The sequence below is a fragment of the Mandrillus leucophaeus genome, unplaced genomic scaffold, assembly GCF_000951045.1.
Source record: "Mandrillus leucophaeus isolate KB7577 unplaced genomic scaffold, Mleu.le_1.0 Scaffold17, whole genome shotgun sequence".
Taxonomy (NCBI): Eukaryota; Metazoa; Chordata; class Mammalia; order Primates; family Cercopithecidae; genus Mandrillus; species Mandrillus leucophaeus.
Window position 1 is genome coordinate 3,955,642 of NW_012101698.1, and position 11,800 is coordinate 3,967,441.

The 11,800-nt window shown below is 46.2% G+C and overlaps 2 protein-coding genes across 6 annotated transcripts in view; one reads left to right on the top strand and one right to left on the bottom strand.

Moving 5' to 3' along the window:
• ZNF821 (zinc finger protein 821) overlaps positions 1–10,493 on the top strand; it is a 34,808-nt gene extending 24,315 nt beyond the window's left edge. For 3 of the 5 annotated variants that reach the window (XM_011976726.1, XM_011976725.1, XM_011976724.1), the window contains 5 exons: positions 2,277–2,402; positions 5,239–5,384; positions 6,048–6,152; positions 8,226–8,392; positions 9,501–10,493. In XM_011976726.1, the coding sequence (XP_011832116.1) occupies positions 2,277–2,402; positions 5,239–5,384; positions 6,048–6,152; positions 8,226–8,392; positions 9,501–10,155 (1,199 nt within the window). In that variant the 3' untranslated portion in view covers positions 10,156–10,493. The remainder of the gene's footprint in view (positions 1–2,276; positions 2,403–5,238; positions 5,385–6,047; positions 6,153–8,225; positions 8,393–9,500) is intronic. The other 2 variants (XM_011976728.1, XM_011976727.1) reach the window with 2 other exon arrangements.
• The window catches only part of IST1 (increased sodium tolerance 1 homolog (yeast)), a 90,218-nt gene that overhangs the window by 66,114 nt on the left and 12,304 nt on the right, over positions 1–11,800 (bottom strand). The window lies entirely within an intron of this gene.

Below are 11,800 nucleotides of genomic sequence, written 5' to 3' on the forward strand. Positions count from 1 at the left end.
CTTAAAACAGCTTATTTTTCCTTTCCTTGAGGGTAGGTAGCTAAGAGTACACTTTAACATGAACCATCTCCATTCCCAATCACAGTATGAGTCATAATAGCCATAATGTTAGTTACTCGAATCTAAGCATGATAACTCATGATGTGATATCAGAACCATCATTTTTCCTTTGGTCATATACTGGCCCTGATAATATACTTTTGCTATTTGAGTTGTATGTATCAGTTTATCATGGTATGAAGGAAACACTAACAATAGGATCAGAGCCTTTCTCACACAGAGATAAGTATTTGTTTTCAGCAAAACCATCTGAAGAAGCTTCTGAACTTCTAATTACATCTCTACTAGAAGGCGGTTAAGGAATATAGACATCAGGCCGGGCGCAGTGACTCACACCTGTAATTCCAACACTTTAGGAGGTCGAGGTAGGGGGTTCCCTTGAGAGCAGGAGTTGCAGACCAGCCTGGACAACACAGTGAGACCCTGTCTATACAAAAAATATATATATATTAGCCAGGCATGATGGTGCACACTTGTAGTCCCAGCTACTCTGAAAGCTGAGGTGGGAGGATTGCTTGAGACTGCGAGGTTGAGACTGGAATAAGCTGTGATCACACCACTGCACTCTAGCCTGGGGGAGAGAATGAGACCCTGTCTCAAAAAGAAAAAGAAGGAAAAGGACATTAGAGTTAGATCTGTGTTTGAATACTTGGTTCCACTGTTAACCTTCGTTTTCTCTTAAGTATAGGTAGTAATATCTACCACATAGAGTTTTGCAGAGAATTTAGGTAAGGTGATAACTATAAAACACTTACCATAGAGCCTGGAACTTGCAAGTGTCAAACTATTACTAGTGTTTGGTAGTTGGTATATAATAGATGCCCAATGAATATTTGCTGAACGAATGACTAAGGGGATCACATGAAGCCTACTCCACATCAAGTCTTTCACTCCCCAAGGTCTAGGAGTGCAGGTCAGCTCACCATTTAGTTCCTCCCACATCATTGTATCTTATCTCAGAACCTGAGCCTGTGTACTTTCCCTCCTCTCTTCAGCAAGAAAGGGCCTGGCTATTGTCAGACATTTCACTAGGGCTTTTTATTATTCCCTCTTGCTGACTGGTGAATGGAGACTGTAGTTTCTACTCTGACTGAGATAATAGAAACCTCAAGAAACCCAACTCTGTTTTCTCCTTATGCTTGGTCTCCTGGAAATAAAAGGGCACTATACTAACTCTTCAGTAGCCACATGGATCCCAAGCAGAGGTCACGAGAAGTAAATGTAAAATCAAGGATCGGTTCGGGGCTTCGGGATACTACATTAAAAAAAAAAAAAAAAAAAAACTGGACTGGCTGGGTGCGGTGGCTCATGCCTGTAATCCCAGCACTTTGAGAGGCTGAGGTGGGCAGATCATGAGGTCAGGAGATTGAGAGTATCCTGGCTAACACGATGAAACCCCATCTCTACTAAAAAATAAAAAAAAATTAGCCAGGCATGGAGGTGGGCGCTGGCACTGCACTCCAGCCTGGGTGATAGAGTGAGACTCTGTCTCCAAAAAAAAAAAAAAAAAAACGGGGCCAAGAAGACTACATGAATATTCTTTGTTGTAAATTAGTGTGTTTCAGGAAGTTTGTTCTTCTGCAGAAGTGAGTTCATATCTATTCTTCTAGTCTAGTTATCAACCGGTTGTTAATTTTCTCATGGCTAATTATGATAAACATTAGAAAGAAAGTCAAGGAAGAACTTCCAGAGTATGTTTTGGAAGGAGAGTGGATGAAAGATGGGGTTAGAGAGATTGTTATTTAGAAGGATGATTTGAAGCACTTGTTTATAGTCAGAGATAAGATACTGAGTCAAGACCATAATGCTAGTACATTAAGGTACAGAGACTTGGCCCAGATTTGTTGCCCTGTCTTTATCCCATCACTTTGCCCCTTCTTGCCTCTATCCTCCCAATCCTGATGGAAGGTTGTAAATGGATTTGACAGTCTGCAGTTACATTTGTGAAGTAGCAAGTTGATCACCTTTTGAAAGGAGTCAAGACTAGGAGGATTTAAGAGGAGCAAGTGATGCTTTCTAGAGCATCTGGCTTACTGCCCAGGAAGAGCGGCTGCACCCAGAAGCTGTTGGAGGCAGCAAGCTGACTTGGAGATGAATGACTCCACCACAGGGTACCTGCCTGTCTCCTACCTTTGAATGGTCTGACCTTCCAACCAGCTTGCCTGGGGATATGCTGCCCAGCTGGTGGCCTGACTATTTTTCCTTGTGACCACCAGGGGATCAAGTATTTGCTGGGCTAGAAGAGCAAGCCCGCCAGGCGATGATGAAAACTGATTTTCCTGGAGACCTTGGCAGTCAGCGACAAGCTATCCAACAACTAAGAGATCAGGACTCCAGTAGCAGTGAGTTCTGCACCTTCTGGTAATGACTCAGGGCAATGGGAGAAGAATTATCAGAGTGTGTGTGCTCTGGGGATTGTGCATGGGGGTTGGGAGAAAGACATGAAAAAGGAGATATGTGGCTCCTCAGTGTCCCCAAAGGTGGTCTAAGGTGTGTGGGCATATGTTTATCCAGAAAAAGAGGACAGGTTTGGCATTTTATTTATATATATATCTAATTTTTTTTTTTTTGAGATGGAGTTTCGCTCTTGTTGCCCAGGCTGGAGTGCAATGGCGTGATCTCAGCTCACTGCAACCTCTGCCTCCCAGGTTCAAGCGATTCTCCTGCCTCAGCCTCCTGAGTAGCTGGGATTACAGGCACCCGCCACCACTCCCAGCTAACTTTGTATTTTCAGTAGAGACGGGTTTCTCCATGTTGGTCAGGCTGATCTCGAACTCCCGACCTCAGGTGATCCACTTGCCTCGGCCTCCCAAAGTGCTGGGATTACAGGCGTGAGCCACCGCGCCTGGCCAATGTGTATGTTTTTAGCTTATGGACTACAGTACTTGGCACAGTGCCACATGCAGATAGGTGTGTCAGTTGTGATAGGCAATGATATAGGAATAAATAGTGCTCTAGCAGTCCCTGGGTTAGGTCAAATGACAAGAAAAAAATCCCTGTCTCCTAGGATCTATGTATTTGTAATCAATAAAATATAAGGGTGGCATTAATGAAACCTTGCTTGAAGGCCCAGTTTTAATGTGAAACAAGAAGATTTGCTTAGTAATGAGGTTATGCAGTATATAAAATGCTAACATCAAGGTCTTCCCATACCAGTTCCCTAAGAAAAGCCCTGTGGTTAAGACAGTAGCTGTTATAAGTTGAGCCTCATGGATTGTCTGTCTGTCCTGTGACCTGTCTGAACAAACACGTCTTGAGATGTGTTTTCCTAGGAAGATTTCAGCACTTTCCCCACTTCATCCATTTGATATAGGTTATTATTAGTATGAATTCAGAATGACTTTTCCAGTTTTTCATCACATTTGAGGCTGGGTTGGGTGAAAACGGAGAGAGGACTCTGCAACCTTCTAGGAACTTTTTTCCACCCAAGCTAATAATTAATCAACATCAACAACATAAAATAATTTAGCAGTTAATTGCTCGGGCACAGAAAAATGAACCCAAACCTATGGAAGCCACCACTTTCTTGAGTAGCAGGTAGGAATTACAATATCTGCAAAAGTCTAATAGGTTTCCATTCTGAAGGATGTACTATCCCTCTAGACAGTACACATATTTAAAAACATTTTCTAGTAGCGACATATATTTGGATTATTGCAAAATTACAAAAATATGTTCGATACATCACTTTATATTATACTAAGTTTACAAGTATTTCAAATAAGCTGGTGAGAAAACATGGTGTGATCTAATCTGTGCCCATCCTTCATTATTGAGTTGGATTCCAATGAAAGGAACTTTGGGCTAGGGAATAAGACACACAAACCATAGCTCTTTCCAGGCCCCAAATCCAGTCCACCAATTGCCTGGAGTATCTAATAAGGACACATGTAACTACTAGCAGATGATTTGGTTAGACCTTCTCATGAAGAAAGGGAGTGTAACTAGTTTTGCCAAGGAAGAAGGGAAATATAAGGGGTGTTGCTCACATACTGGTGGATTTAGATATTATGCAAGGGGTAGTAGGAAGACAGGCAGCACTGTTAGCTAGGAAATCTGAGTCTCATGTGGACAGCCTGGTGAGACTCTGCCCTATATTTCTCTCTTGCTCACATCAGGCCCAGAAGTCCAGGATCCAGGTGGGGTTAAGATAGGGCTGGAGTGTGACAGCTTCCCTAGGCTTGGCTACCTCTTGTGATCTTCAAGGTACTAGCACTTTATTTGTTTCCCTTTCAGAAAGAACTACATTTGTTATTTGTTTTCCGGATCCTTTTTCATTTTCTATTTTATAAGTAATAGAGAAGAAAAATCAGCGCACATGTGGCTGGGGAATTCCCCATAGCCACATCCTACCCCTAAAACTAAAACTTAACTCAATTCCTATGTTAGTCACAATAAATTACATTTCATCCTAAAGAATGGCCCGTTCTTTCCACTTAATGCATGGAGTTACCCATCAGATAATCCAAATCATCAACAGAAACAGCGGATTTACGTAGTTCAGAATGCCGTGTTACAATAGTAGAGTAAGAACCGAGTGAGTCGGATACCACTGCAAAGTGCCTGAGGTTGGTTGCTGTGCTAATTTTTTCACTGTAATGAGCAGCCCTTTCCCTATAAAGTGACATCATTTCAAACTAATTTCCTACTGCTTCCTTTGCTGGTAAGAGGGAAGAAAAACTCGATGTTTCTGTAAGTCTGCCTTGGGGTTTGCTGGGAAAGAAGAGATTAGTGGGGTTCAGAGTAGAACAGTATAGTGACACCATGGAGAAGTTGTGCAGGGGGCTCATGGCAAAATCAGTGGAAAGTGTTGGTAAGTCAGAGGTGGTGTACAGTGGGAATGAGCTCGGTGTAAGGTGCTTGGGGAGGTGTGATTTGAAGTGTGAGATATTTGAAAACCATGAGTCAGGAAGATTATTTTTATAATCATATTGAGGGCACAGTAACCATTTCCAGTGCAGTTTTGCCTCACATCTTCCCTTTACGTGTATATGGCATAACAAATGACAGCTATAGCTGGTTTCCACTTGACATAATATGTACCCAACAACACTGTATAAACTATATTATGGAAGATCTGAAAATGTTTTCTGTTATAACTGCCAACTGTAGGGTGGAGAGCAGCTCAGGATGTATTCATGCAAAAATCAGAACAAGTAACCAGTTTATGTGTTCCAGGTGACAGTGAGGGTGATGAAGAGGAGACCACACAAGATGAAGTCTCTTCCCACACATCAGAGGAAGATGGAGGGGTGGTCAAAGTGGAGAAAGAGTTAGAAAATACACAGCAGCCTGTTGGTGGGAACGAAGTGGTAGAGCACGAGGCAAGTGACAGTGGCCCCTGGGTCCAGGTTCAACAATGCCCTACCCTTCTGCCTACCCTTATGCTGCTCACCCCTGTGGCACAGTCTTTGCCTCTGATGGTCTCCTGGGCCTGCACAGGAGGCCTCTTCCTTCATGGCACCAGAACCCACACCTCAGACTCTCAGTTCTCACCACATTCAGCTTTCCTTTTCCATCCATGAATCACTGCGCTTGTGCACAGCTCTCTTTCCTGCAGCTCCTCACATCTTTCCAGACAGGAGAGCTACTTTGGTGAAGTAGAAAGCTGACTTCCCAAGGTGGACTCTTGAACGTGCTTGCAAATCTAAGTCAAGGTGTCACCTGGAGTGCCACCTTCTCACTAACTTGTTTCCTGAGGATTCCTGAAAGGAACATGACGGGAAAAACACTACCCCTGTCTGCAGAGTTTATCTTCAGGGAAAAAAATAGATTGACTCTCTCTGAGGCAATCCTGTGTCCTCGTGGCTGAAAGCCATAATTCCCTTTCAACTATTACTTTTTCCTTCAGCCCACAATGGGAAACTAAGGATAACATGTGCCATCAGTCTGGGTTCCTTTTAACAGGATATCCTGTTTAAAAAGCTGGGGCAGGGAAGAGATGAGTCCTGATAGTCCTAATGAGTTGCCTATTTGTTGAATCACAGGTCACAGGGAATTTGAATTCTGACCCCTTGCTTGAACTCTGCCAGTGTCCCCTCTGCCAGCTAGACTGCGGGAGCCGGGAGCAGTTGATCGCTCATGTGTACCAGGTATGCATCGGGGAGCTATGTGCTCTGGAACACAAGTGTGGGCAGCTTGTCTGTAGCCCAGATCCCGGTTTGGCCTTTGTCTCTCTCTGGCTCCTGAAGGAGTCGTGGGTTGTCGCTTCCATTAAGATTCGTCTTAGGGAGGCTGGGCGCAGTGGCTCACGCCTGTAATCCCAGCACTTTGGGAAGCCGAGGCGGGTGGATCACTTGAAGTCCAGGAGTTCAAGATCAGCCTGGCCAACATGGCGAAACCCTATCTCTATCAAAAATACAAAAATTAGCCAGATGTGGTGGCATGCACCTGTAGTCCCAGCTACTCGGGAGGCTGAGGCAGGAGAATCGCTTGAACCCAGGAGGTGGAGGTCACAGTGAGCCAAGATCACAACATTACACTTCAGCCTGGGTGACAGAATTAGACTCTGTCTCAAAAAAAAAAAAAAAAAAAAAAAAAAAATTCGGCCCAAAGCCAGGCGTGGTGGCTCACACCCAGAATCCCAGCGCTTTGAGAGGCTGAGGTGGGAAGGATTGCTTAACCTTAGGAATTCAAGACCAGCCTGGGCAACATAGCAAGACCCCAGCTCTACAAAAAATTTTTTAAAAATTAGTTGGGCATGGTGGCATGCACCTGTAGTACCAGTTACTTAGAAGACTGAGGTGGGAGGATAGCTTGAGCCTAGGAGGTTGAGGCTGCAGTGATCATGCTTCAGCTTGGGTGACAGAGTGAGACTGTATTGAAAAAGAAAAAAAAAAAAAAAAAGATTCTGCTGCAAGCTTCCAGCATTTTAGAAAATACATGAGATATATTAGATAAACACGTTCTGGGTTTCCGGGCAGACACACTGTGAAAATTAAGTGATTTTTTTTCTAAATTATTTAATGCATATTTTAAATAGTGAAATAGAAACGAATGTATACTAATAATAAGGGCTTTGTGTTAAAGAAAAGAAAATTAGTTGGCATGGGCCAGGCGCAGTGGCTCATGCCTGTAATCCCAGCACTTTGGGAGGCCAACGTGGGCAGATCACTTGAGGTCAGGAGTTCAAGACCAGCCTGGTCAACATGGTGAAACCCTGTCTCTACTAAAATACAAAAAAATTAGCCAGCTGTGGTGGCACGCGCCTATAATCCCAGCTACTCAGGAAGCTGAGGCAGGAGAATGGCTTGAACCTGGGAGGCGGAGGCTGCAGTGAGCTGAGATTGTGCCACTGCACTCCAACCTGGGTGACATAACGAGATTCCGTCTAAAAAAAAAAATTTTAACACAAATGGTATGTTAAAAATTGGTGTGAACCAGTATTTCTTCAGAAGACTATCTTCAGAAGATTGAGAAAGCAAGATATAAATACCTGTTGCATACCCGTATTCTAGGCCAGCTTCAAGATTTGGCCTTTATTGTTCCCTTAACACGTATTTGTACCTGCACAGTGTGAGCCAGGGAGACAGAGAGAAATTATTCGAGACAGGAATTCCTCTCAGGCTCTGAAGAGGGCCCTGGTGCCCCACTGTTTCTTTTCTTTTTCTTTCTTTCTTTCTTTTTTTTTTTTGGAGACAGAGTTTCACTTTATTACCCAGGCTGGAGTGCAGTGGTATGATCTTGGCTCACTGCGAACTCCACCTCTCAGGTTCAAGCAATTCTCCTGCCTCAGCCTCCTGAGTAGCTGGGACTACAGGCGCCTGCCCCTACACCCGGCTAATTTTTGTATTTTTAGTAGAGATGGGTTTCACTATATTGGCCAGGCTGGTCTCGAACTCCGGACCTTGTGATCCACCTGCCTCGACCTCCTAAAGTGTTGAGATTACAGGCATGAGCCACCGTGCCTGGCCCCCACTGTTCCTTAAGTCAGCCACATGTCCCAGAATGTAGGCAGAGCTCAAGCTAATGAAATCTAAGCACTGGTTTAAATGGCCAGGGCCTCTAATGTAAGAGACTGACTTTTCTAGGGGCTAAACAGAATACTTGCAAGTTCCTTATTCTGAGACTAAAGAAAGGGGACATTTCCCAAAAGTCATTTCTAAGTGGGTGCAGATTGTCCTGGAGGTAGCACAAGACTGACAGATCAAGGCTCTGTTTTACAGCACACTGCAGCAGTGGTGAGCGCCAAGAGCTACATGTGTCCTGTCTGTGGCCGGGCCCTTAGCTCCCCGGGGTCATTGGGTCGCCACCTCTTAATCCACTCGGAGGACCAGCGTTCTAACTGTGCTGTGTGTGGAGCCCGGTTCACCAGCCATGCCACTTTTAACAGGTCAGCTGGGCACTTATCCCTGTTGTGCTGGGAGCAAATTACTGGGTGTGAGTTCTGCTTTCTGAAGTCAAAACGAAGGCTAGGCATAGGTAATGCACAGACAGCTGATGCATGCTCCTTGGAAGTACAAGTAAGAAGGCTAGGAAGTATGCCTATTCCACCACATAGCCCCAAAGGAAAGTGAATTCCCATTTCTTTTCCCATCAGAATATCTTCAACTAGAAAGCGATGTAGGCAGTTCCAAGAACACTCATGATAAAGCATGGAGAAAGAAGTTATAGGGTGGAGAGGACCCTGGCATGAGGACGCAGTCTCCTCCATGTCCTAGGAAGACTGGAACGTTGTGTCCTTGTCCCGTTTGTGTAGTGAACAGTGCAGTGTCTGCCTTTGCATGCAGGCAGCACACGGGAAGGAGGTGAGTTGGTGGTCTGCACCTTGCCTGAAGGAGGTCTCCACCTCCAGGAGCCTCCATTCCCACAGCAGGACTGCCCCTGCAAAGCTCTTATCAAAACCATTATTCTGACTTGAGTGAAAACGCCTAGGGTTTGTCTGATTTCTGGTGCGTTGCTGTGGCAGGTGGCTCAGTCATTAACTCCAGATGGGCTTTAAGAGTTGGTAGACACCCGGCCGGGTGCGGTGGCTCACGCCTGTAATCCCAGCACTTTGGGAGGCCTAGGCGGGTGGATCACAAGGTCAGGAGTTTGAGACCAGCCTGATCAATGTGATGAAACCCCATCTCTACTAAAAATACAAAAATTAGCCAGGCGTGGTAGCAGCCACCTGTAATCCCAGCTACTCAGGAGGCTGAGGCAGGAGAATGGCTTGAACATAGGAGGTGGAGGTTGCAGTGAGCCGAGGTTGTGCCATTGCACTCTAGCCTGGGCGACGGAGTGAGACTCTGTATCAAAAAAAAAAAAAAATAGAGTTGGTAGACAACTCTTGAGCAAAGAGAAGGGATGGAGCAGTAGAAGAGGTCCACCAAGCATTCAAACTGACCCCTTGTGGTGAACGTGGAGCCACTGGCCTCATAGGAAAAGAATAAGGCAGGGCTGGAGTCCCAACTCTTGCTGGAAGGAAACACTAACCATCCAAAATGTTTGCTTTCCAGTGAGAAACTTCCTGAAGTACTCAATATGGAATCCCTACCCACAGTCCACAATGAAGGCCCCTCTAGTGCTGAGGGAAAGGACATTGCCTTTAGTCCTCCAGTATACCCTGCTGGAATTCTGCTTGTGTGCAACAACTGTGCTGCCTACCGTAAACTGCTGGAAGCCCAGACTCCCAGTGTACGCAAGTGGGCCCTACGTCGACAGAATGAGCCTTTGGAAGTACGACTGCAGCGGCTGGAACGAGAGCGCACGGCCAAGAAGAGCCGGCGGGACAATGAGACCCCTGAGGAGCGGGAGGTGAGGCGCATGAGGGACCGTGAAGCCAAGCGCTTGCAGCGCATGCAGGAGACAGATGAGCAGCGGGCACGCCGGCTGCAGCGGGATCGGGAGGCCATGAGGCTGAAGCGGGCCAACGAAACCCCAGAAAAGCGGCAGGCCCGGCTCATCCGAGAGCGAGAGGCCAAGCGGCTCAAGAGGAGACTGGAGAAAATGGACATGATGTTGCGAGCTCAGTTTGGCCAGGACCCTTCTGCCATGGCAGCCTTAGCAGCTGAAATGAACTTCTTCCAGCTGCCTGTAAGTGGAGTGGAGTTGGACAGCCAACTTCTGGGCAAGATGGCCTTTGAAGAGCAGAACAGCAGCTCTCTGCACTGAACCACACCCTCCTGACTGCCCTCCTCCCCACCTACCCACCCACCCACCCACACTCACAGCCACGAGGACCAGTGCTGCTGCCACCCACGAGGCCCTGTCCTTGCTGCCAGAGGCAGGCCTGGGTTTGTTGCAGGTGGACCTGAACGGCCCTTGCATGTGGGAGCAGGATGACGGGGTCAGGAGGGACCTGGCCCAAGGCAGCTCTGGACAAGGGAGCAGGCAGTCCAGAGAACTGGCCTCCCCAGCCCACTGCCACAGGCCGTGCTTCTAGGACTGTGGGGCTCCTGTATGGCCCATGAAGTTGTGAGGTCAAATAAATTAATTTTATCTTTACTGCCCCTTTCTTGCTTTTCTCTCAATGTCTCTCTAGCAAATGAAGTGATCTAGGAGAAACCTGGGTGGAAATTTTCAGACAGTGGCTTCTGGTGGCTTGCCCTTTTCTTAGGGAGGGTGCTCCTCAGCTTAGGCTGTCCAAGCAGAGGTCCTCATTTGGGTCTTTACAAGTTGCCAAGGAATTAGCATGACGCCAAAGAAAGAACCGATGTTGACTGTGATGCCTGTGGTCCCAAGGGCTATTTAAACCTAGCTTACCTCTTCCAAACTCAGAAGTCTCTCCTCATAACTGGTGTTTTCTAAAGACTATGCAATACCTTCAACTAGGTGTGCAACTTTTCCCAGCAATACTGTTTGTTGAACATTTACAATTCTAGACAGTAGTCAGCTGCATCTAGGAATAGGCTCATAGAAATAGCTGCAATATTAAGGTCCACAGCACCAAGAAACTCATGTTTGCATTTTATTTATGTTTTATTTATTCACCAGAGGCAAGGCAGGAAAATAAGCTCACTGAAGAAAATCCAGAAGTAAGGTGGTAAGAGCTCAGGTCAATAGTGGTTAAGGCTGGGGCAAAATGATTACTCTGGCAGGTTGTACGGCTGCCAGACCATGGAGGAGACAAGAGCTGAGGTCATTTCTAAAAAGTTTCTGTGATGGTACGGAACAGGCACAGAACCTTCCTAGCCTGCACCAAAGGTTGTGTTCAGTTTAGATAATTATAGATCTTGAGGTCCAGAAGGAAGTGCCCTAGTTAAATTGTAGCCAGAAAAATAACTATGCCAGGAATGTGGACTTCTTCCAATATCTTAACAGGGAAACTTGGATTCCTCTCTGACCTCCATAGGTCCAAGGCTGTTTAAGTGTCAACTGACCCCCACCAAACTAGGATTTTTGTTTTTTGGGTTTTTCTGTTTGTTTTTTTGCGATGGAGTCTCGCTCTGTTGCCCAGGCTGGAGTGTAATGACATGATCTTGGCTCACTGCAACCCCCGCCTCCCAAGTTCAAGTGATTCTCCTGCCTCAGCCTCCGGAGTAGCTGGGATTACAGGCACCTGCCACCACACCCGGCTACTTTCTGTATTTTTAGTAGAGACAGGGTTTCACCATGTTGGCCAGGCTGGTCTTGAACTTCTGACCACAGGTGATCCACCTGCCTTGGCCTCCCAAAGTGCTGGGATTACAGGCGTGAGCCACTGCGCCCTGCCTGGGGTTTGTTTTTTTGAGAAAGGATATCACTACGTCACCTAGGCTGAAGTACAGTGGCAAGATCGTACCTCACCGTAACCTCTAACTCCTGGACTCAAGTGATC